The 24,646-nt window shown below is 41.4% G+C and overlaps 1 protein-coding gene across 2 annotated transcripts in view; it reads right to left on the reverse strand.

Annotated features, from left to right (window-relative positions):
• The window catches only part of LOC104057207 (sodium- and chloride-dependent GABA transporter 3), a 71,658-nt gene extending 67,265 nt beyond the window's left edge, over positions 1 to 4,393 (reverse strand). Inside the window, exons 1-2 of one of the 2 annotated variants that reach the window (XM_054076216.1) lie at positions 4,255 to 4,393; positions 2,977 to 3,207 (exon numbers count right to left, since the gene is read on the reverse strand). In XM_054076216.1, coding sequence (XP_053932191.1) covers positions 2,977 to 3,196 — 220 coding nt within the window. In that variant the 5' untranslated portion in view covers positions 3,197 to 3,207; positions 4,255 to 4,393. Of the gene's footprint in view, positions 1 to 2,976; positions 3,208 to 3,652; positions 3,903 to 4,254 lie in introns of those variants that run through there. The other variant, XM_054076215.1, reaches the window with a different exon arrangement.
• Positions 4,394 to 24,646: the final 20,253 nt, after the last annotated feature.

Consider the following 24,646-nt stretch of genomic DNA (forward strand, 5'->3'; position numbering starts at 1 on the left):
AAGGATTGCATTATTATTGATTGATCATGTTGTTAGGTACGGCACCTGAAGAATGTGGCTGTGAAGTATACCAAAGCAAAGACATCAGAGATAGGTATGTTAGACATAATGCTACTTGCTAATAAAGTAGATTTTAGGTATTCTATTTAGAATTAAACCTAAATAATGGGGAATAAAAAACAACCTTTTGACTATGCAGAGAATTGGTTAACATATAAGGCATAAAGATTTTTTTTCCTCATTCCCCAAGTACTCAGGCTTTCTGATGAGTCAAAGAATCAGGTGAAAAGCAAGTGACTACATTTTTAGACTAAAAGAAGGAAAAAAGGAAATAAATACTGAGAAGAAAGCACAAAATAACTGATTGTGCTATTTTTACTTACAGTGAGAAAGCTTTACTCGTTTAACCATCAGGCTGGCGCAGCAAAGTACTGCACAGAAAATTTTATCTGAAGGTGCAGGAAAATTCCAAAGCATTAACTTTCTAATTATGCTATCAAAATAAAGGTTAGTACCACACACAGTGTGTTATATCCAGACCTCAACCTGCTTGCTCCCAAACAAATAATCCCAGAACACTAACTTCCTTCAAAGCTCCCATTAAATGATGTAAGCATCCCACCGTTCACTCAATTTCAAATCAACAACATATGCTAAACATTCAGAAGTTCTGGTGGCTGCAGTTTTTCCTAGGAAGACGTGCTTTACAGTGCTGTCCACCATCACTTGCATTGATTGGTTCTCCTCATTACCAGCAACAGTAGCATCTCCTGCCTCCATTGGGAGTCTTGAAGACCCCTTTGATCATTAATGAACAACACCTTAACAGCTACCTCTCTAATACTAAATCTCTTTCAGAATATTAACTATGAACAAAATGTTTCTGAATATACTTCAGGAAAGTTTCTACATCTACAAGGCAAACATGTATCCTATTCATGATCTTAAAAAAAATAACATACCAAACCCCAAGCACCCCTACCTGCAGCCGCTGTCATGCTTTACTCACGTTGATTAGAAAGCTGAAGCAACTAACTATAGCTGCTTTGACTTTCATCTTCCTCAGACCCAGCACCTCAAGAGAGATCTCCCTCTGAGTAGTCTCTTCCCTTAGCCAGGAAATTTGCTTACAGTTTAATCTCAGATGCATCTCAAAGCAATAAATGTGGATTTCACACAGAATGTAATCCTTGCATCTAAACTATGGTTTCTCTGGATGATTTACTGTGCAAACAGTTTGAAGAAAATCCTCACAGACCAGAACTGCTCGTCAAGATCAAATTCAGCTTGGCCCACTCACACACTCAATCACAGCAAGTTTAACATGGCAACTTGTTGAAATTGAAAGTACTAGCTTTGACTCCATTTTCCCAACACTGTTCTACAACAGGTATACATCATGACAATTAGAGGACACTAGGCTTCCTAGCTTGCAAACTGATCATATTCCTAGAAATATCTAATTCTAAACACTCAAAGAAATTAATTTTCCTAAAACCCACTAAATATCCATTAAAACAAATTAAAATGATAGAAGCTTATATCTACCCTTCCTTCCTGTTACCTCTCAGCGTGAACACCAGAGAGAGGTCAGACCTCGGAAGTTCCACAGTGCTGCTTCCATACTCACCATGCACTAAGTAGTTTTCAGTATTTACATTTCGTGCATTAAAAAAGTGGCACTCTGGTCTAATTCCAGCAGGACATTCCAGAGAGTTAGAAAAACACCAGTCACAGACCAAATCCTCACTGAACAAAACTGAAGGTGATGGCAAATTTCCTATGGTGCCAGGCCATGGCCAATTAAACCATGCACATTAATTCTGTTCTTAAAGAAAGAGTGGTGATGCAGTATGATATTTAAGTAATTACTTTTTCACTAAATCATCCAAAAACATGGTTAGAATTTTTTCTACCTAATGTTAGCACCTTAAAAACAACAGCAACACACTGTGAATCTACAATGTACACAAAAATTGGCATATAAAGGTGACTGTATGAACAGAGAAATCTTCCTTATATGCCAAGAAAATATTTCTAACCCTCCCTCTGCCAAAATTTCTCTGGGAAAACTTTGACAATCAACAAAAAAATGCATATCATACCCAGCATGTTAATATATAGTACAACAGTACTTGGTAGCATCATTCTGAGAACAGGTGAATTCCCATTATCTTAATTTTGTCAGCATACAGATACATAAAGAACAGAGCTACAGATCACGAATACATCTCGCACAGCAGCATTGTCCTTGCACAAACAGCACAGAAGACGGGCCCAAACCACAACTGAGTTCAGACAATCAGCCTAGTTTTAGAGGGACAAGGGAAAGAAACTTGGCACAGCAAACCAAACACTGAAGAACAGACCTTTGCATGTCTGCAAAACATCTTATTTTTCTCCCAGACTATATGCTTACACTAACACTGATTCAGACCTTAAGTGGGGAGACTGCTGAATCCAGTCCACAGAACTCCAAACTAAATTTCTAATCCACTTTCTTTCCTCATTCTCAGAAAAAAAAGAAAGTAGTCTTCAGCATTATCAAAAACATTATTCATCTTCTCCAAAGTACACTACAGTGAAAACTAAACTGACACATTCTTATATATGTCAGACAAACCTACTTAAGTCTGCTCAGGTCTGTGTTAACACAGAAGAAAACACAGTGTACTGACGTAACCGAACACTAGCTTCTTCTGCATTAAAAATCTTAACTATGTCAATTTACTATCAGAAAAGAGACTTGTTAAAGTAAAACACACAATATCTGGGCAGAAGAAGGAAAGAGAAACACCACAACTTTTTCTTAGTTGTCAGATTCTGAATACTTCTCTAACCACACATCAATCACTGATAATCACACTGCAATCCTGATACCTGTCTCTTACTAGCGTAAAAAATCACTGTATTTTTAACTGTTTCTTTCCCACATGTTTATGGCAAGCTGTAAATCAACATATGATGCCATCTTACCTCCTCCATTTTTGTAGCAAAGATATGGGAATCTCCATACATTGCCCAACCCAATAATCTCCCCTGCCACAGAAAGCACAAATTCAACCTTATTGTTCCAGTGACCTCTTTCATGAACTTTTTTATCATTGCTGTGGACGAGGTTGGTACTTGAGGCTTCTTGGTCCAAAGCATCTTCTGGTTTGCCATTAATGATAGGAATAGTCTTTTCAGCTGTCATGACTATTTAGCCTAGGGGAGAACAGAAGAAGAACATACAGAGTTTTTAAGCCATTTGTTAGTAACAACTTTTAATGACTAAAGAAAGCCCTCAGCATATCACTGTCTTCCAATTGCCTATCACTGTCTTCCAATTGCCTACGTGAACCTGCAGGTGAAAGTGAAGGAGGCAACTCTGCGAGGCTAGAAAAGTTGTAAAGAAAAAAGGGCAAAGGGCGAGGGGCAGGGGAAATCAACCAGCTTAGCAGTACAAGGTTTTAAGGCGCAGATAGAGAAGCTCTTCAAAAATCCCTCCCGAGGCGAGTATCCTAGCTTGACAGACCTACCAGAGGAGAAAGATCTGCACCTTCCAGAGTTGTGTTCTCACACAACTGAGAACAGAAGGAAGGCATGTGGGAAGGATCCCTGAAGGGCTGTGGCCTGCCTGGAGCAGTACGGGAGCTCTCGGAGGACTCACCCAGGGCTCTGTCTGCGCGGCTCGGAGATAGACAGGGTCTCCGCGGCTGCCGCTCCTCGCCGCAGGAGGCACAGCGGCAGAGGGAAGGATAGCGCGGACAGCGCTGGGATAACGAGGATCCGGGAAGCTTCGTCCTGTTCTGCGACTGCTGCCCGGGGTTAGGATGCTCCCCGCTCTCCTCCGCAGCCGGAATTTGCAAATGCCGAGCCTTCCTCGGAGCGATGGGATACCACCGCCTCCTCCCCCTCGAGCTGCCCCGCCGGCTACCCCCCCCGCTCCGCCCAGCATCCTAGCCCCGTGCTCCCCGCCCCGCGCAAAGCAGCCACCCAGGGACCCGGGCGAGCGGGGGCTGCGCAGAGGCGGGGAGTGATGATAAAGAAATGGGGGGGGGAACACTTAGAAAGCGGGAACGAAAAAACAGCCAACACGGGCACTTCTAAATGGGGGGGCGTTGGTTAAAATTCAATCTAAATAGAAGCAAGAATAGAAAAAAAAAATGTAATTCAAATCGAGACTTTTTTCCATTTAATAACCCTCCCTTCATTTTTTGTCCGTTTTTTACAGGTCAGTGATTTCCATGTCTCTCAACCCAGACCAAATACCTCTGCTATCGTCTTCATAGCTTCTCCTCAGCAAGCGACAAGCTCCTACTCAGGTTTTAGCTTCACATCTTCACCCGCATCCAGCTCTCCACAGCAGCTATGATCACCAGTATGCTGCTCTGCAGCTACAGGAGATGCACTTCGGAACGCTGGCTCTGAAATCCTGGATCACATTTAAGTGTGCCGGAGGATCCTGCCCCAGAGACAGGGTACTCTTCTATGTGAATTCCTCTTGCCCTCCAGCTCCTTGGAGTTTATATAGTGCCAGGAAACCTGTTATCCAGTGCTTTCTGAAGACAATGCAGAGATGCCCACGGATGGACTTTGTATTAACGCAGGCTAACTCTGGAAGCTGGAGACTGCTCATACCCTGCTCGCACACATAGCCGCACTGTGTTTACGCACTGAAGCTCTGACTTGCATTGAAGTTTTCAGAATTTTGATTTTAAATTCTGCATGCGGCCAGAGCCTGCGTTGGGGCCTTGTCCTACACTCTGCTTACAATATATTACAGAAACACCTGTGTATCTGCATGCAATATATCATATAGCGGGTGCAGGATGAAGCCTTTTTCTTATTAAATACAATCATACACAGCACGAGTTAAATATACACTGCAAAATTAAAAATGCCAGCAGTAACACTATGATAGAACTGCAGAATTCTAATTTTCTTTGTTTTAAAGTATCCTCCACAGATATCATTACTGGAGATGGGGTTGGGTTTGGCTGGTCCTTTTGTGGGTTTGTTTTAACACAGCTGGTATTCATTAACTGAGGATGGAATAGACCCTTTTTTCCCAACCTAGCTTTGTACACACAAAACTCAACCTTGAGGGGGTTTTGTTCTTTTATTTCCCCCACTTCTTCAAGTAGTTTTCTGCAGGAATGAAAACGGGCATTGTTTTTATGTGTTCCAGCCAGGCTAAGCAGGCTCAACAGGATACACTTAAACATCAAAGCTGAAATGAATTCTCATTTCATCCCTGAGAGAGTAATTCTAAAAACGAAGGGAAGTTAAGGGTCAGAGAACATTTAACTGATGGTTCAGCACATGGGAGACCACTAGACTTCAGACTCCTAGTAACAGACTGAGGAGGTCTGCTCCAAAGAGGAGTGTATAGAGTGACTGGCAGGTGCAAAAGGTGTTTAATCACTGCTGATTTGTTCAGTGTTTGAAATTATTAATTCCCAGTGACAAGTATTTTATTCACTGCTGTATTCTTGCACAAACTCCCATTCAGTTTCCTGCCAATTTAAGGGTTTATGGAAGTAACTGCTAGCTGCTAATCTTTGTGAATATTGTACTGGAAAGCAGCACAGTGTTTGCAACATAAAACTTCCCAAATTTCAAAACAAGTTGATAACTTTTTTTCCCCCTTTTTATCTGGTGTAGCCTCCTCTTTTACAATGAAAAAAAAATAGTTCTTCAGTTACATGTTACATCTCAGTTCCTGCACTAACCTTGTGTATCACATGCTCATAAATTCATGCCTGTTTCTGTCAGTCTGCTAGGAGGTCTGCATGGGGCATGCAGTCAGAGCTCAGCTTGGGGACTGGGATGAGAGCAAATCTTGCAACAGGACTGCGCTGCAAGGCAAGAAACCGATAGTTACCAATATCAGAAGTCTGTTATTAGTAAAATCAGTATCTATTACTAAAACACTAGCTAGATAACTAAATCGGCATATATTCTGTAGAAGGGCTAGCAGCATTGTACATCAAGTAATCTAGTCATGTGAAGCAGATTTCTTCTGCATTGTCTACTCCATTCCTGATAATGTAGCACCAGTTCAGCAGAAGCATTTAGAATTGCTGCCTCCAACCTCCTCATGAGAAGTAAGCTTCCTGGTGATTCCTCTCAAGTCCCATGTTAAAATGGTGTGACCTAACGAAGCAATTCAAGTTCTACCTTATTCAGGGTTATCTTGATGCTCCCAAGGAAACCCTTAAAACACTGTATGGGAAGTAGATGAGGTGGGAGGGAAAAGCAGATGTTTCTGCTAGCCAAAGGTGCTGTGAAGTAACAAAAACTTGTAAGACTACATTTAATTAGGTTTATAAACTAAAATTAATGAAGATGAGGAATTGATATATCAAGTAACTTGGGAAAGGAACCGCCAAGAAAATACCATATTCCCACAGGATTCTGCTGGGATGCTAAAATACAAGGCCTAGGTAGACCGAGGAAAATAACACTGTACCCAAGTTTGTTTGGTTACTGCCAGAACTCATATTCTGCCTACTTTTCCATTTATTCTGTTCTGAGACTTTACCTGGTCCATACTTTCAAGACACAAATGCACATAGAGGAAGATTAACGCTTCTGCTTTTGTCCTCCTTAGTGCCCAACTTTGACGTAATTCCAAAAACACACTAAGAAAACTGCATGACACAGTTGTGCATTTTGCTTCTCATGCTTTGGATGTATAACTTTTATTGGAAATCACGATGCTTTGTGTACCCTGTGCTTCAGATCCTTGTTAGGATGTCTCATTTTCTGTAGAACTACAGCTGAACAAGAGTGAAGTATCTGCTACACTGCACAATCTTTTGGCCCATAGAGTGTTGCAGTTCTCCTGAATAAAACAAAGAGGTAATAAATAGCTGTCCAAACCAGAACTCATTAGAATTAAAGCTCCTATGAACAGAGCTGATTTTCTAACGGAGACATCAAAACTATGATCATGCAAATATTTAATGTCAGCAGAAATCACGTTGTATAGCTTTGGAAATGAAAAGGCTTGGGCTTGGGACTGTTTCTTCTGCTTATTAAGCCACTGTAACTGTTGATTTCTGTGTTGTTTCAACAACACAGAACCCTGTGTCAATATAACTGAAGGGAAGGAACAAAAATCCCCTCCAGATTTAATAGCTTTAGTTTAGATTTGATGTAAGCCAAATCTGCGCAAGCCTTATGTAAAGATTTCAGAAAGTTAGAATCCTCATGGGTAAACAGCTACACAAAAGCAAAGAAATACAATAAGCATTTCATTACTGATAGTGATCTGACACAATGCTTTGGATCAAAAGCCCAAGATCACGAAGTAATCTGTAAGACACCCTTAGCTATGCTATTAGATAGGACTTAAGTCAAAAAGCAATAGGCTGTGTGATTCGTGCCTCATCAGTTTTCTGCAAAGGGGGAAAAAAAAGATTTCTTTATTGCAGATTACAACTTTAGTTAAACACCAACTGATTGTTGGGTTTCTATTTAGAAGGGCTTAACAGCTATCACTGTAGATCTCTCTCTCATATTTACTGCCCATGCCTCACAATGGTTGCATACTGAATTTACAGTTCAATAGAGCTGTGAAAACCACCTTTTCATCTATTGATGTTGCCCTTTGAGGGCCTTCTCTTGTCCCTTGCTGCCAGTCTGAGATCCCCATTTTCCTTCTGCTGCAAGCATATTATTTTCCAAACCATCTTACCTTCTAAGCAGGAGCTGGTGAGCATTCCACAACACTTGGAGGGAACCCCCAACAGTGAGGCTGATATACACCTTTTAAGAGTTAGCAGTCATCTATCCAAACTGGAGACAGACCTTTTCTATGTTGTGTCAAAGCCTAATCTGCTGATTTAGCTCACAAAAAGCAGGTTTTAACTTTTGCTAGCACTTAGAGCAGTAAGAAAACCAACAGTAGGTAAGAAGCGGGTTTGGGTTTTTTTCCATGAAAAAAAAACATCCTCATGCCTCTGTCCTCTTGTATGAGGACAGGCTGACTGAGCTGGGGTTGTTCAGCCTGGAGAAGAGAAGGCTCCAGGGAGACCTTAGAGCAGCTTCCAGTACTGAAAGTGGCTACAGGAAAGCTGTGGAGCGGCTCTTGATCAGGGACTGCAAGGACAGGATGAGGGGGAACAGTTTGAGGCTGAAAAAGGGGATATTGAGATGAGAGCTCAGGAAGAAATGTTTTCCTGTGAGGTTGGGGAAGCCCTGGTCCAGGCCGCCCAGAGAAGCTGTGGCTGCCCCACCCCTAGAGGTGTTCAAGGCCAGGTTGGATAGGGCTTTGAGGAACCTGATCCAGTGGGAGGTGTCCCTGCCTGTGGCAGGGGTTGGAACTGAATGGGCTTTAAGGTTCCTTCCAACCCAAACCACTATATGATCAAACACACCCTATGTATTCAGTATTTGTTTACATTTCAGCTCTGTAAGGATTTTAGAGTTTTAGAGACAGCAGCATGTGTGAAGTTCTCTAGAGCAGAACCTGTGTATTTATACAGACACTAAGCTACTGCAGCTGCTCTAGCACATGAATTACATATGGCAACTTGGAGTAACTCAGCAAACAATCCTTTCTTGAGCTGTCTCGTGGTATACCACTAATTAACAATTAATTGCCTTCAACAGGATTCCTGCAGAGCAGATGATGTGGCACTGCAGAAGTTTCAGCCAAGTTGCATTTCTGTGCGCTGCTGAGAAGTAACTAAAGATTTTTTTTTTACTACTTTGCTTTTTAACATTGTATTTTTAATCAGAAATATATTCCTTTTAATTTTTTTATGATACTGCAGAACTCAAGTACTGAAGAAAAAATTTCTACTAAAATACTTTCTTTACACCTGTGAAAAATCAGCTGTTAACTGACATCAGGCCAACTCCCATAGATTTATATTTTGTGATTGGGTCAAAATGCAACATAGCTGGTAGACTGGAAAAAAAAAATTGCAAACCCACATCCCACTATGCCCAGCAATAGCAACATTTCAGCGTTTTAAGACACAAAATAGAGAATACTCTCAAATGTTATAATAGTCAGCTACTAAAAAGTACAGCTTAAATCCGTGTTGAACAGAACACTGCTGGAAGTACTTGGTGCTGTTGAAATGGAGAATAATGGGTCATTGATTTCTGGAGTGAAGGAGCAATGAAAATGTTAAAATGAAATAAAAGTATCATTCTTTATTAAAACCGGTAAATATTTCAGAATAAGAATAAGTGGACCTTTTAAATGCTTAATGTATCAAAGTTTGGAATTTTTCCTAGCACAGAAATGACTAATATCTTGCTAGGTTGTAATTCATCCTGGACTATAATGTAACTCTATTAGTTTTGGTAAAATTATGCTCTCAATTAATGTGTTCCAATATCTCTAAGAATAAAAGCTGACTTGTCTTTTTCTGTAGGAAAAATTACTTATACTGAGGAATGCTAGGCATCAATTTAAAAACCAATTGTTTAAAAGTTTAGATTTTTCTAAATATTGCTCTAGTCATCATTTCCTGATGACTAGGGATGTCTGGTTAACTAAAGCAGGAAGAATACTCATAAAACTGTCACCAGCTTAATCTCCTCTTACTAGATGTCACCTTCTCTACTTGTCCCATTGAAAAAGGAAGTCTTTGCTGATGGAGTCGAGGCAATAGTCTAACATCGCCTAAGATGGAAGAGCACGAGTGACAGAGTCACAAATAACAGGTCTTCATTAGCCCAGGTATTAACAAGGGTACATTTTTTGAGCGTATCATTCTGTCTTGCAACCAGCCTCTCCACCTGTGACTGAGATTAAATATTGCTTTAAGAGTAGAAAACTGCATACAGAGCAGAACAACTATTTGATCTGCAGAGGTGTCCATAATCACAACCTTTCATCTTTTTACTGGCTACAGGAGGTGCTGCAGGTAAGCACTATGCAATTTTTGACCACTGCATCATTTACAAAACATTCAGCACACTCAACATCTAATGCCTGAAACTAATTTCTTAATAGATACTTTGCAGATTTGGGACCTAAAGATAAAATTTTTGGGAGCTAAATTTGTAAGGTGGCCTCCTCTCTTCTGCTGCAGAGAGCCAGGACATGGCACTGGATCAGTTGTGTGCAGTTTGAAAGGGATTTGTGCATCTCAAACATTGACTGTTGGGATGATTAAAGTAGCTATGGTCCCCTTCAACCCAAACCACTCTATGATTCTATGATATGGCTCGTATCTCATGGCTCTGAAAGTGCATTTATCTTTCCAGAACATGTGAGTTTCCTCAGTTCTTTACTAGCATTACATAAGTAATAGAAAGTCATCATAGGCATACTTAATAGAAAGTTTTACACCAGAGTTTGTTTTTAAAAGGAGCAGTAAGGGTTTGGAGTGATTAACTATTAAATGTAACTAATTTCAGGTCCTTGTTAGCAATAATAAGAAAACACTACATTTCAGATGCTTGTTCTCAATGGATTTTCAATTGTAAAATGTTTTTTTTGTTTTACATCTTTTTAAGCTTATTAAGAGTTTCCCAGTGCAGTTCTGGGTTTCACAAGAGCCTTGAACAAGGAACCATGCGTGGTGACCTTCTGCTCCTGCTGAGCTGGTCAGCCATTTCTGACAGAGTGACGGTTCTGCCTGCTTTCAGTAAAGAGAAAACTTCTGGGTGTGAGACATGGTTTTACAAAGGCAGAGAGAGAGTTTCCAAAGCAGCTGCTCTCTGCTGTATTGCTTGCACATTCAGCTAAAAGGAATAATAATGCTTGTTCATTGCTGTGTGGTCAACAGATCTGCATCGCAGACTGAACGTTACACACAGACTTTGTGAACTGCAGCACAAATCACTGCACAGCAAACGCTACTTTACATGGAGAAGGACACTGGGTTTCCTGCACTGACCTTTCTTGCAGGATTATGTGATTGTGTCACAGCACATTAACTAACGGAAGCAGAGTGACAGCCTCCAGCAAGACACCAATTTAATGGTGTGTTGATTGTGACAAGTGTCAATTGTATACTTGCATGTATGTAGCATTTTGTTAACAAAGTGGCTCTATGTGATTTCTTGAATTACTTGTTTCAGTGCTACTTTGCTAACAGCATCCTGAAGTTCTAAGTCCCCTTTTATGTTTGCAAATCAGAATCCTGGCCGGACATAGAAAACAACCCATCTATGAGTCCATTTGACTACAACAAATTTGGCTGCTGCCTAATGGCTTGCTCAGGAAGCGTTTGGGTTGCATTAAAATGAAGACGCCAAAGAAAGTTCCTGAGCTGCATTCAAAATCTGATGTTAAAAGGTCAAAATACCGTAGTGACTGGCACCTAATCTGTATAATGGCAGAGCAGAAGCTTTCAGGAACGCCTTTTAACACCTTCAAAATTTTCCACTGTTTATACACAAAGTATACATCTGGACATGATTAATGTCATAGTTCAGAGCTTAAAATGGCCCCTTGCTTTCACTGTGTTTTTTTTTAATTAATATTGATTGACTTATTACAACATATACCAGATCATGCTGGGTATTTGCGGCACTTTCCAGATGTGATACATAACTATTTGTATGTGGAGTATTTCTACAGTCCCCTACACTACTCCACACCATTTCCACAGGCACTTTCTGAAGAATGTAAACATGCTATGCACAGGAAGTCCGCTTTTCATCAACGAAATTTTGCTCTGTCCATTTATGTTGTTAGCTTGGGAGCACAACGCCTAATTGCTGTAAGGAATGATTCATGGAGCTGAACAATATCTCGGCAGTTAAAAAAGAAACACAGCCAAAATTGCTCATTTTCATTACCAGCTCTGAACTCTGCCCAGATGTGCTGTGATTTCATAAACCTTCTAAGGGGATTTGTGCAGACAGTAAATTCTGTCAAACCCAGGCACACCTCTGGCTGAAGCTGTTTTCTCATTAGTATTTGGATGCTATCTGATATCAAAATTAGACTAATTTAAATGCCTCACCTAGCCAGAAAACAGATTTTGAACTAAGAATTCTGTTTCTACAAGGACAATCAATGTGCAACGGCAGATTAAGGACAGAGGTAGCAGCAAGAATGCTCAGGAGAGTGAGCTTCCCCATCTACAAGCATTCTTCAGCCGGGTGAATCAGAAGTGCCTCAACATGACTGCTCTGATACCTTTTCAAAGAGGCTGGTTAAGTCTCCCACTGACTCTAGGAACAACTTAGAAAACGTATTCTACGACTGTTTCCCTCAAAGGGCCGAGACCTACAATTTATAGCTAAATCCTTGTTATGTCATTTATTTTTAAAAAAAGCCTCCTATTGTCAAAGCGTCATGCGTTGAGAGAATGGAAAGATACAGTTGTTTAAGTCTATGGTTTGCAGCAGCTAGTTAATTGAAATTAACAGCTATCAAACCAGGTCATATGACTGCTGCTTCCTTGAGAACAGCTTGCTGCAATACAAACAGATACCACAGAGTGCTGGTAACGCAGAAGTTACTTGCTCCTTGCTGCTATTTAACACTACTCCAGCAACAGACCTCTCTAAACAGTCGGCTTCCTCCATTCCCTTATACTCTTGAGTGGTCACTCCATTATATAGAAAATAGGTTTCTCAGCAGGAGGTGGATGACAACAAAGTAGGCCCTTGGCTCAGTCACACAGTGTTGTCAGAGCTGAATATCTGGCTAGAACACAACTTGATATTCCTTAAAATAAGTTCATTAACTCTTTGACCTTTTCTACTTCCTAGGAAGATCAAGCATCAATGCAAACCAAACACAACACTGGACCACCTAGGATGCCACTGCCTCAGTGTAGAAATGAGTGTAGAAGTAGGAACCAGCCTCCTCTTGCAGGCTGAAGAGAGAGTACACTGCACACAGTGAAACCAACAGAAGAAACTAACATTCCCAAATCCTCTTCTGGTAGGTACACTGTTACAGAAACACGCTTTCTCTGCCGAGTTACGGTACAGATAGTCCCCTTGCACGGACCTCCCCACCTTCTGCTGAATTCCCAAGCTGACAAGTTGCTTCCATGTTTATCACTTCCGCGAGGAACAAAATTACTGGAAAAAAGTAATAATTCTGCCTCTGCTGCAATAGCACGCAGTTTGTTGCTATTGTTAATCTTTAGTAACAGTCTAAACTGAGCAACTACATACCCTGGGTTGAATGAAGTAGAATGCAGCAATGTCAGACTTGCCAGAGCTTTGCATTTATAACACAGTCGAGCACATTTTCAGATTTCAATTACGTGACTGATACATGCAGAAAAAAAATGCATAAGAAATTACTTTCAGCCTGACTGCTTTCTTGAATTATTTTGCAAGGACTTTTCAGGAAGTCCATCATGAATTTGTCAAATGCTCTGAGTAATACCCAGACTTATACAGACCAAGAACGTAATTATATGCAACATTTTGCAAATTTCATTAACAGAATTTTTGTCTGAATGTTAGCATTTTGCAACACTGTAGTGCTTTTCATGGAGAGCTCCTGTGCCCAAGGAAGAGCAGAATTTATTCACAGGAATTACGCTATGGTAGTAATAGGTATGCAGACTAGCTTTCACAGACATACACGTCAACATCCTTTCCAGTTTTCTTCCACATACACACCGGAAAAGCAGACCTCCCACTATACAGATGTTGGCATATTTCACTGTGGTTCAGTCACACCTTTGATTCCGAGCAACAGTGCCCCAAATCACACAGAGATTCTCTAGAATTAAAAACAAGGGGTATAGAACATTATGCAACTAGAAACCAAGACTACATTGAAATACATCCCAGGAAAGGAAATGCTGTATTTCATATAAATCTTCCCTGGAAGATCAAAGTAATATGCATTCATTTGATAACCAATTTACTTTAAGTGTGCCCATGGACAGGAAATGATCCACAACTAATAAAAGAAGTTACACACAGTATGGAAATAAACACATCTGGCAGCCTTACAGGGACACTTTTCTGGCACAAGAGAAATATACTGCATTATTCTTTGTGGAGTAATCTGACCTTTCAACATCGAAATCAGAGGAGAGGAGGAAGAGGAGAGGAGGAAGAGGAGAGGAGGAAGAGGAGAGGAGGAAGAGGAGAGGAGGAAGAGGAGAGGAGGAAGAGGAGAGGAGGAAGAGGAGAGGAGGAAGAGGAGAGGAGGAAGAGGAGAGGAGGAAGAGGAGAGGAGGAAGAGGAGAGGAGGAAGAGGAGAGGAGGAAGAGGAGAGGAGGAAGAGGAGAGGAGGAAGAGGAGAGGAGGAAGAGGAGAATCTTAGAAATTGGGAATCATCAAGACGTGAAATGACAAAAGCTTGTAAGAGAGTACATTCTCCGAGCCAGGGGAATTTCTGCTTAGCCTTGGTACAAAAGGCCAGACTATAGAAACATTCAATCTCAGTGTTTTAAAAGCAGAATTGCTACTGCTCTGTAATTAGACGATGTGTATGTGGAAACTTGCGTTATCACGGTTTCTACAGATGTCCAAAAACACTACCTGGGGTAAACAAACAAAAGGGATGATTAGACCCAACTCCAGGAATCCATTCAGTGCTCCAAAAGGAAGCTTACTATCTGTCATTGTTCCTAACTTCTAGATTTTTGTTCCCAGGCTGGTCAACAATTTGTTTTGATAGAGATGAGATAGGGGAAATAACCTAGAATTATATTACTCACACTCATTTCATTAAAAATTAATTGAGCCACAGAGTTAATAAATAGCTGTTGCAAAGTTAAACACCTCAAGGGAAACAGTCTGGAGTTATTATTTGTCAAGAAATTAGAGCTGTATTAATAAATTCTTCTTCCCCACATCTCTCCCTTCTCTAAAAAGAGGAAATGGAGATAGAGCTTTGTAGGGAGCCAGCAGATCATGTTACTACGTTTTAGAATTACGTGTTGGAAAAAAATGGTTAGCTACCTGATATGCAATTATTTTTAGAAGCTGAACATATCATCAGACAAGTCTGTTCTGCATTCCCAGAATCAAGACAATACGTCACACTCAGACTGGATACATTTGTGAAGCCTGTGGACAGGGTTCCACTAGTGACAGTGCATATCAGCACTGGAACTGCACAGGAGGGCTATGATGCAAACCATAAAATTACTTCAGGCAGCCAGAAAACATACTAGAGAAAAGAAAAAATCTAAATGGCTTTCTTTATACTAATTCCTGCACTTCTTCCCAAGAAAGGCAGAACAGGAATACACTAGAAGAGTGTATTAAGCAGAGAAGCTTAATGTGGCTTATTACAGGAAGGGAGGCTTAAACATAGTTTGTCCTCTTGGCAGGAAGAGAAGCAGTCGTGTGGAGGATAGACAGCAGAATCATTGAAAAGGCATTCATTTAAAAGAAAATTAACTGTAATTTCTGGAGGACCTTGACTTCACATTACAAGTTAGGCACTCAAAATGGTGCCTAGAGTGTAATTTTAGTCTTGGTTCCACAAAGAATAGAACTGCTCCAAGAGGAACAGAAATAGATTGAGTGCTACCACCAAGTACAGCCTCCCAGGCTAAATATCTGCACCTCAAAAACCCCTCTGCCAGGCTGACTCTCTAACGTAAATGCACAAGTAATTCTCCTCAGGGATCTCTGGGAAGTTAAATTCTTTCCTCAACCTGGAGATTCTTGCTTTGCATCTCAGTCTTGCTATAAGCAAACCCTTTTCTTTGTGTTAGAACCTTCCAGGCTGAGAAAGTTTGCTTCAAATCCCCATCACTCAAGCCATAAGGTATACAGCTGGTTTTGGGGAGGAATCGTCTCATCTTCCCGGCAAAAGCTCAGCCTGACCTATAGGGTAGCAGATGAGAGTGTATGAACATGCATGCAGTGCTACTGTCCTTGTACTGCAAACTGGGAATAAACATATTAAACTATCATCTGTTGCAAGATGAAAATAAGAAACGTAACTGTCTCATTTAGTATAAAATATTGATATTTAACAATAATTAATCTCAGCACTAATTAATGTGAAGATAAATTGTTCAACTGTCCGTTCTATCCATGATACTAGCAGTCTTAGACAAGATGCTCTGAAACTGCTTATTTCTAACCCCATAAGAAGGATTAGGATAGAAGCAAGAGACGACAGTGCCATTCCAGATCATAGCTAATCATTCTTGTTTTCAAGCCGTGAAACTAAAGTTTCTCCAGTATCCATGTTGTAGTGAACCAAGCACAAGATGGGAGGCTGGCTGCTGTCTCCACACTAAAAAACTTTTTGACCACATACTCACAATGAGTAACAAGCATTTGTCAACGTAGTGAACTTCAGCTTAGACAATATATGCTGAATTGTTCACCGAACCAGTACTAAAATACCCGGTGTATTTTCTGGTTATGGACCACCACCTATTTTTATACATAAGAAATGAAGGCCAAATCATTTGTCAGAAGTATTGTGCATTATTAAATGATCAGTCTCTCAAGTTCTAAAAACGTTATGAAGAACAAAAGATCTCTCTCACTCACAGACAGGCAGCGCTCACCATGAGTTACGGCAGCAGCAGAATTACAGTGACCGTGCTTACAAAACCATGCACCGAATTTAACAAGGTGTCCAAGTATTATTTAAAACTACTGTAAAAATGGAAGGTTTTGTTAGCCTCCTTTATAGATGGAATGGAACCTCAGTGGGTCTTCCTAGAAGAGGCTGATTTTACCTGAATTTCAGTGAAGTGCCCAGAACCACCTGTCCATCCCCTCCTTAGCCCTTACAGCAGAGCATCGGTGGAGGAGATCCAGCACCTTCGGTGACCTCGGCGGCCCCGTCCCCTCGGGGCACCGACCCGACTCGCTCTGGCTCCAGACAAAGCGACGCTCACCCGTGAACGGGAGCGAATCCCGACACACGCCACGCGTTCACTCGTCTTTTTCAGCCGAACTGGGAGGAAGCTACTCACGCACTTCATAAAACTTGCATTTTCTGGCAAAGACAAACGCGCCCGAGAAACGCTCGCCAAGCATGAGCCCGCGACGGGCGCAGCTCTCCGGCCGCGCTCTGCGCCCCGCGGGACCCCCGCACCGCGCTCTGGGGGGCTCGGCGGGGCTGCGGCCGAGAGGCAGGAAGCGCGCTCGAGGCGCGAGGCAGAGGGAGGCGGCGGGAAGCGCGCGCGGGGCGCGAGGAGGCGGCAGGCGGGAAGCGCGCGCGGCACATGCGGGGTGCGGTCGGCGGAAGCCGCGCGGGGCGGTGCCTCGTGGTCGGGCGTCGCCGGGGGCAGCGTTGGGTCGCCTTGGCGTTGGCTTTGTTCTCTCGCTGCCATAACGAACAAACTCCCGTAAATCTTTAATAGCTGACGTTTTTATTCTGTATTCGTTGAATTTAACGAGTTGCAGCTGAGCAGCCTCGTTGCCAGTGGATCGTGGGTGAAAGACATCCTGCACATGCACTTGGCGGTGCAGCCCCTTCTGCCGTGCCTCCTGGGGAATCACAGAATCCTGTAATGGTCCAGGTGGAAAGGGACCCCAAAGTCTGAATTGGGGACAGAAAAGGAGTAGCTATTGAACTTCTTACAGGCAATAAAAGTTGGCTGCCGCTGAGGTTGTGGGCTTGTAGCGTAGCTGTACAGCTGGCGTGGAAAGTGTATTATCCATCTCATAGCAAAGAAGGTAAGTTTTTATTTTTTTATTTTTTTATTTTTTTTTGCTGCTGATAGGAACACTTGTACCAGCTCAACAATGCAGGCTCCCTCTGGTGGGTCATTTCGTTAAATAACAAGGGTTTTCCCTCAAAAAGATTCAGTGCAGTCTTATTGGAGTAGAACTGTGTTTAAAAGTATGTAGGTTCGTATACGTTTTCTGTAAAGCTCTAATCAATAAATGCTTTTACTATGAGTAACTTTAAAGACTTCGGGCTTTATGTTGTTGCTATGCAAACTGTGAAAGCATATGGAAATGCTCAGGTTTTATATTAAGGCCTTTTAAAGTAGGCATAAGTGTAAAATACATTGTAGGTTTATTTCATTAAAAAATGCTGAATTTTAATTTCATCCCTGCTTTATTTGCACAATAACCATCCTTGTAATTACTTCACAGCAGATATTTACTTACAGAGATACAGGAATAAAATTAGGTCAATATAAAATTAAAAGGTTTTTAAAACAAACAGCATAAATGCTTGGAAGAGCTGGTCTTGGACGTGCATCTGTGTTAAGCACGTGTCTTGTAGCTCAAAAAGATCTCCAAGTTTAAAAAAAAGAATAAAAAAACCCCACAACAAACAAAAAAAAACCCCGACATAAAAGCCCATAGGATTGTGCAACTAACACTGCTTCCAGCAGCTGTGCCGGATTGTTCAGCCTTAATTCCATGTGGAAATACCCAAGACCTACCAGATTTTTACTTACGTAGTTAAAATTTCATAAATAGCTAAATATAGCTTCCTCATTTGGAACTGCTGTTTGGTTTAGAACCTTGAGCAGAAGCAAGCAGTCGGTAGGAATAGGTAACTTGAGTACACCCAGCATGGTTTCCTTCAGAGTGCAGTTAGCACTGGTGATGTCTAATATAGTCTGACAGCCCCTTGTGCCAGTGCCGACAGAAGTTAGGCTTGATGAGGCTAGTGTAATATAAATGTGTCATTGGTATAAATCTTAGCAGAACTGCAAAAGCAACCAGTGCTTCAATGGTACCTAATTTTGGCTGCAGGTATTTTGCTACAGCAGAACAAATTCTGGTTTTACATACATTTGTTTTGCTTCAAGTGTTCATCTCACCAAGTACTGTATTAGAGAGTTTGTCCCTGAATCTTATTAGGGAATGTTGCCTATTTCTGAGGTGACCCTTAAGCCCTTACTCAGTCTGATATTCCATAGCATTGCAAAATGTGGAAGTATTGCAGAGTTGTTTCTCTGCTTTCTTGTCCTGTCTCCCTTAAAGTGAGTTGGAATTGTCAGAATATTGCTAAAGTGAGTTGTGCCTTTAAGAAAGGTTCTTCAGCAGTTTGTTTTATATTTTAGGCCAATTTCTCTAGGATCCTTACCTAACCTTTATGGTACTGGAGAAAGGGGAGGGGGAAATGGTTGCTAGGATACTTGCAAAAAAAAGCAAATTAGATGCACTAGAAATAAAACAAAAGGATTTAAATCTCTAAACTTTTGAGTTAAACACCGAGTTTCAACAACTGCCAGAATTTTGTGGTTCCTGCCTTTGAGACAAAGAAACGCAAACTATTAATAGAACCCGAATTTTACAGGCATGCAGGATTTTAAAGCATTGCCCCAGTGCATCAAGTTTAAGATATGCTGAGCTGTGCTTTTATTTTTCTATCCATGTTTGGATGTGGAGCTTTGGAATTCCGGGTCTGCCATAAAACACCAAGCTTCCAGCTGAAGGAAGCTAAGTCTGTGAAACCAAGTAGAATCAAAGGCTTCAATGAAAGACTGACTTTTTAACAAGACTGCTTAATTCTGATTTTACATCATTTTAGTTCTGAGCTATTCTTCATTTATAGCTTTGGCAGCAAAAATTCAACAAGAAAAGTAAAGCTGAAGATCTAGGCGCATTTCCTACACTAATATTTACATCATCTTGATTCAAACTCTTGACAGGAAATCAGTCCTTGAATATTTTTTCTGCGTCTTTAGTGTAGTACAATTACTTCTTATCTCAAGAAAATGTCTTTTTACATATTGAAGTCCAACCATTCCTAATACTCCCTAAACCATGCCCCTCAGCGCCTCATCCACCTGTCCCTTAAACACCTCCAGGGAAAGTGACTCAACCACCTCCCTGGGCAGCCTGTTCCAGTGCCCAATGACCCTTTCCATGAAAAATATTTTCCTGATGTCCAGCCTGAACCTCCCCTGGCGCAGCTTGAAGCCATTCCCCCTTGTCCTGTCCTCAGTCACTTGGGAGAAGAGGCCAGCTCCCTCCTCTCCACAACCTCCTTTCAGGTAGTTGTAGAGAGCAATAAGGTCTCCCCTCAGCCTCCTCTTCTCCAAGCTAAACAACCCCAGCTCTCTCAGCCAGTCCTCATAAGACTTGTTCTCCAGCCCCCTCACCAGCTTCGTTGCTCTTCTCTGGACATGCTCCAGAGCCTCAACATACTTGTTGTGGTGAGGGGCCCAGAACTGAACACAGTACTCAAGGTGCAGTCTCACCAGTGCCGAGTACAAGGGGAGAATAACCTCCCTGGACCTGCTGGCCACGCCGTTTCTGATACAAGCAAAGATGCCACTGGCCTTCTTGGCCACCTGGGCACACTGCTGGCTCACGTTCAGTAGTCTGTCAACCAACACCCCCAGGTCCTTCTCCAGGCAGGTTTCTAGCCAGACTTCTAGTCTGTAGCACTGCATAGGGTTGTTGTGCCCCAAGTGCAGGACCCGGCATTTGGCCTTGTTAAACCTCATGCCATTGGTCTCAGCCCAGCAGTCCAGCCTGTTCAGATCCCTTTGCAGAGCCTCCCTGCCCTCCATCAGATCCATACTTCCACCCAGCTTAGTTGTCATCTGCAAACTTGCTAAGGGTACACTCAATGCCTTTATCCAGGTCATTGATAAAGACATTGAACGGGGTTGGACCCAGTACCGAGCCCTGGGGAGCCCCACTTGTAACTGGCCTCCAGCTGAAGTTAACTCCATTGACCACCACTCTCTGGGCCCAGCCATCCAACCAGTTTTCAACCCTGGGGAGTCACGGATGGGTGGAATTGCTGGCCTCAGTGCGTGGTTAGAGAGAGGTGAATGTGTGTCATTTGTCTATGCTACAGATGCTGTATAATAAAATGCACCTCTGTTCTTCACATTGTCAACAGTTGTCAGAATTCACTTTTCCTGCCTAGCTAGGGTTGTTTCCCATCGCTCTTCCATTCTGATGTCTAATGCCAGTAAGAATTTGTTCTGCACCCCTCCTGATGCTGTATAAGTCACAGATGAAAGATGAGGGATTCCTTACTTACAGAAGGAACTGAAGATTATGATACTGCTCTGGCTTACTCTTTCCTTTCTTCTGAATCAATACATGATACTTCACATGCAAAAGATGTATAGCAGGAGCCTTTCCCGATGTAACTGCTTTTTATTTAGCTCTTTGATTCCTTTTTTCAGCCATATATTTTTCTTACTCTTCTGTTTACCTGTATGGGAGTTGCAGGAATAAACTTGCAGGTTTGATGGGTTTTATTTTTTAAATTAAAAAAAAAAAAAAAAAAGCATAATCATTCCTGCATAAATGGAACTGGGCTATTTACAGTCTGGATGCCAGATTGGTGAGAATCCAAATGGCAGCTGCATAAAGACAGCAAACAGCACATTGGAATGGAAACACATTTGGATAATTACAAACATGTCAAATCAGGGAATGTAAATCTGTGTTAAAAAAAAGAAAGAAACGAGTGTTGCCTTTCTGCAGTACCTGCTGAATTAAAACTACAGAGGCTATAATCCTCTGGATTATAGGTCTGGGAAAGGTTTATAATACTGATGGGTTTTCAAGGGTTTCTTCTTAAGGAATGAAAACTTTTGGCTTTTTTTTTTTCTTGTCTGGCCAAATTGGAGTTTTCTCTACCTTTCTTTCCTGAAACCGGAGGACTGTAGTATGCGTTCAAGCTATCACCTCACTTGTTGCTCTGTCAGCATCACATATCCTGTATGCTATGAGGAAAAATGAAATCTGCGTATTGAGAAGTTTGTTCAGCCATTTTATTGGTGAGCTTGTAACTGCCAACACTTGTCAGGACTTAGTTCCCCTGTGCTCCCTATCCCTTGCCTTGTGAGGTTCATCACAGGACACTTGGAGATTTTGCACTATGCAGTATTACGAGAAGCTTTCTAGCGAGACCCAAAGTCTCGCTAGAGCAGAGTTTCTGAGTGAAACTGAAAGGGCTGAGTGGCTGAATAGTGTCAAAAAAAAAGAGGACACAGCCAGTTGCTTTGGAAGGAAAGTTCATTCAGTTGCCTGAGTACTTGGAGATGTTAAGACCACCCAGAAGGCAGGTAGCCTGCCAAATCAAGATGGAAAGTACAGCATGCATAAAGTGCTGCAGTTCGCTTTGAGAGCTCACAGGACTGTTGTGGGTTTACATTTTATGCCTTAGTATTTAGAACCATAGCGGAGATCCTGCAGCTGAAATTTTATACTTTATCATTACTTAATCCCACTTGTATGAGAAATTAATAGCTAATAATGACAGCAGAAGCAGTGAAGCAATGACAAGTACCTCCGCTGTGAAACTCAGCTAGGTGCTGAGAGTTTGCAGTTATGGTAATGCCAGGGCAGCTCCAGCATGCACTTCCTCTGCACGGCATTCAACTGCAGCAGAAGCAGGTGGCGGGAGAGGTCACAGTGAGGGCAGGAGGAGTGTTGTATCAGAGCAGAGTGGTTACGGCATCTCTAGTGCCATTGAATAATAGTTCTGAGAGCTGCCAGGTGAAATCTACCCAGAGTTAAGAGTTATGCTCAGGATTTTTGCACTTGCAATCTCTAAATTTCCAGCTATGACGTTACTCACTGTCTAATTCCCTTGAACTGGGCACTAACTGAAACAAAGCAAAGCAGATTATTGGTATTTTCTGGTCTTTAGAAACATCTGCCCTGAAACTGCCAGTACTAGTTGTGTGGGTCAATAGATGAGGGCATAGCACAATCAGAAATGTTTCAAGATAAATAGTGGCGGCAGGCATGGTTCCTCTGTTTGGGGTTGTCTTCAGGGTTCCCATACTGTTAACATGCATTTTTAAATGGAGGAATATAAGAATGCTCTTTAAGTTGTAATAATCTGATAAAATGCGATGTCTGTAAATGGTGATTCATTTTAACAATGCTACAGGTACACCTTGCAGGTGTAACTCAGGCAGCAGGTTCCACTGATGTCCTGTGCTAGTAAAAGCAGGGTCACTAGAGGCTGGCTTTCCAGCATGTTGCTGATGATGCAGCAGCACCTGCTCAGTAGCACAAACTTGCCCAGTGCCAATGACAAGTGATGTCTCATGCTTGAATCAAGTATTTCAACTTGTACTGGAATAAGAACAGTAGCTAGAGATGAGAATCTCACTAGAAATGCAGTTGTTAGGCGGTTGTAGCGTGCTGGTTAAAGAGATCAGATGTACAAATTGTTTTATAATAATAAAAAAAATGTAACTGCATATTAAATGAGGTCATGGCAACAGAATGCACTGCTCTGATGAATGACTGTTGCCTTTGGTATCTGTGCATTACCTCAGTCAGTCATGTTAGGAGCAAGCACAGGCATGCACTGAGATAAAATTGTAATTCTTTACACAAAAAAACCCAAAACAAACCTCGAAGTTTTCCAAGAATAGAAACATTCCTCCCTCGAGTTTTTGCCTGCTGTACTAATATGGTGAAATGTTAAAATAACAGATTTTTCTGGCCAGGGTATGATAATCTATTCTGACAATCAAAGTGGTTAGCACAGTTATCTGTTTTTCCTGGAAATTACTGCATCAAAGCAAATAACTGATGGTTGAGTTATAGACCAGATTTAGGGAAAAAAGCCTATCCAGTTAAAAACATGCGAGTGTAAGAGAAGTAGAACTTTGTGAATTTGTCATAGATTGGGTGATATGTCACTGGCAAGTTGTTCCTTTATTTGAGTGTGATTTTTGCAACCCCAAATTTAGTTATTCGTTAATACATTATTTTTTTTTTTATGCAGTAGTAGGTTCCAGTATAATATTTCAGACTGAAGAGAAAGATTGATCATCCTACAAATACCAAGGTGGAGGGAAAGATGAAATCTCTGTGTGAAGTACATTGGCAGTAACTTTTAAAAACATTAGAAAACATGTTTTGTGTGGGTGTCCTCTTCTTCCAAGTATAAACACAAATCTACCTCATTTTTTCCAGAGTTCTTGATGACCTGGCCTGTCAAAGTTATTTCCCAGTAATCTTGATCACAAATTCTTACTCTAGTCTGAGCGTTCAGTAACATATAGAAATACTATCCCGTTCATCAGGCTTTTTTTTTGTAAGTTCTGTAAGTTTGAAGAGGACGTGAGCAAAAGAGAAGTATTGGTCAAGTGGAGCAGAGAACCTATTCATAAACTGAGGCAGATAGAAGAGAAAGATATATGCCATTTTCAGAGGGGATCGTAAGTTTGATCCCTGCATTGCATGCAGTGGTGCTCTGCAGGTTTTAGAGGTGGCTAAGCAGCACAATTGAAAAAGCGATTGTCCAGTCTGTTTTCTACGGAGCAGAGAAGCGGAGGTGTCAAAGAGAGGATCCCAGGAGTTACCGTAGCATGTAAGAACCTCCGGTTTTTGTTTGGGCTTAATGCTTCCAGAAAAGAGAATTTCATCCTGGAAGAAATGTATCCTAAAAGCTTAGATATGTATTGTGCTCAGATAGATGGGTAACTTCCTCAAGGACATACGGTAGTAAAGCCTCTTCCCTGAAGCCCCCTAAAAATGTCATGAGTAACAGTTACTGACTACTTTGTATTGAAGATGTGAGCAGGAAAGCCACCTCAGACATAGAGAAATGCTATCTTCACAGCAACAGTGGCTTGGAGCAATGTAACAAAAGAAAAATATGTTATATTGCCTTTATTAATGCATGTACTAATTAAAAAAAATAGGTACTTTGGATAAGCCCAAGTAAAAAAATGTCACTTGGCATTTTTTAACAGCTGAATATTCTTCTTCAGCATCTGATTAAAAAAGCCCAGAAGACTAAGCTGTTATTCGAAAACTGGAAAGGTTTGAGTCTTCAATTGGATTAATTATTTTGTGCTGAGGAAAGACTTAAATTAAC

This window comes from Cuculus canorus, chromosome 11, assembly GCF_017976375.1.
Source record: "Cuculus canorus isolate bCucCan1 chromosome 11, bCucCan1.pri, whole genome shotgun sequence".
In the NCBI taxonomy this organism is placed as follows: domain Eukaryota; kingdom Metazoa; phylum Chordata; class Aves; order Cuculiformes; family Cuculidae; genus Cuculus; species Cuculus canorus.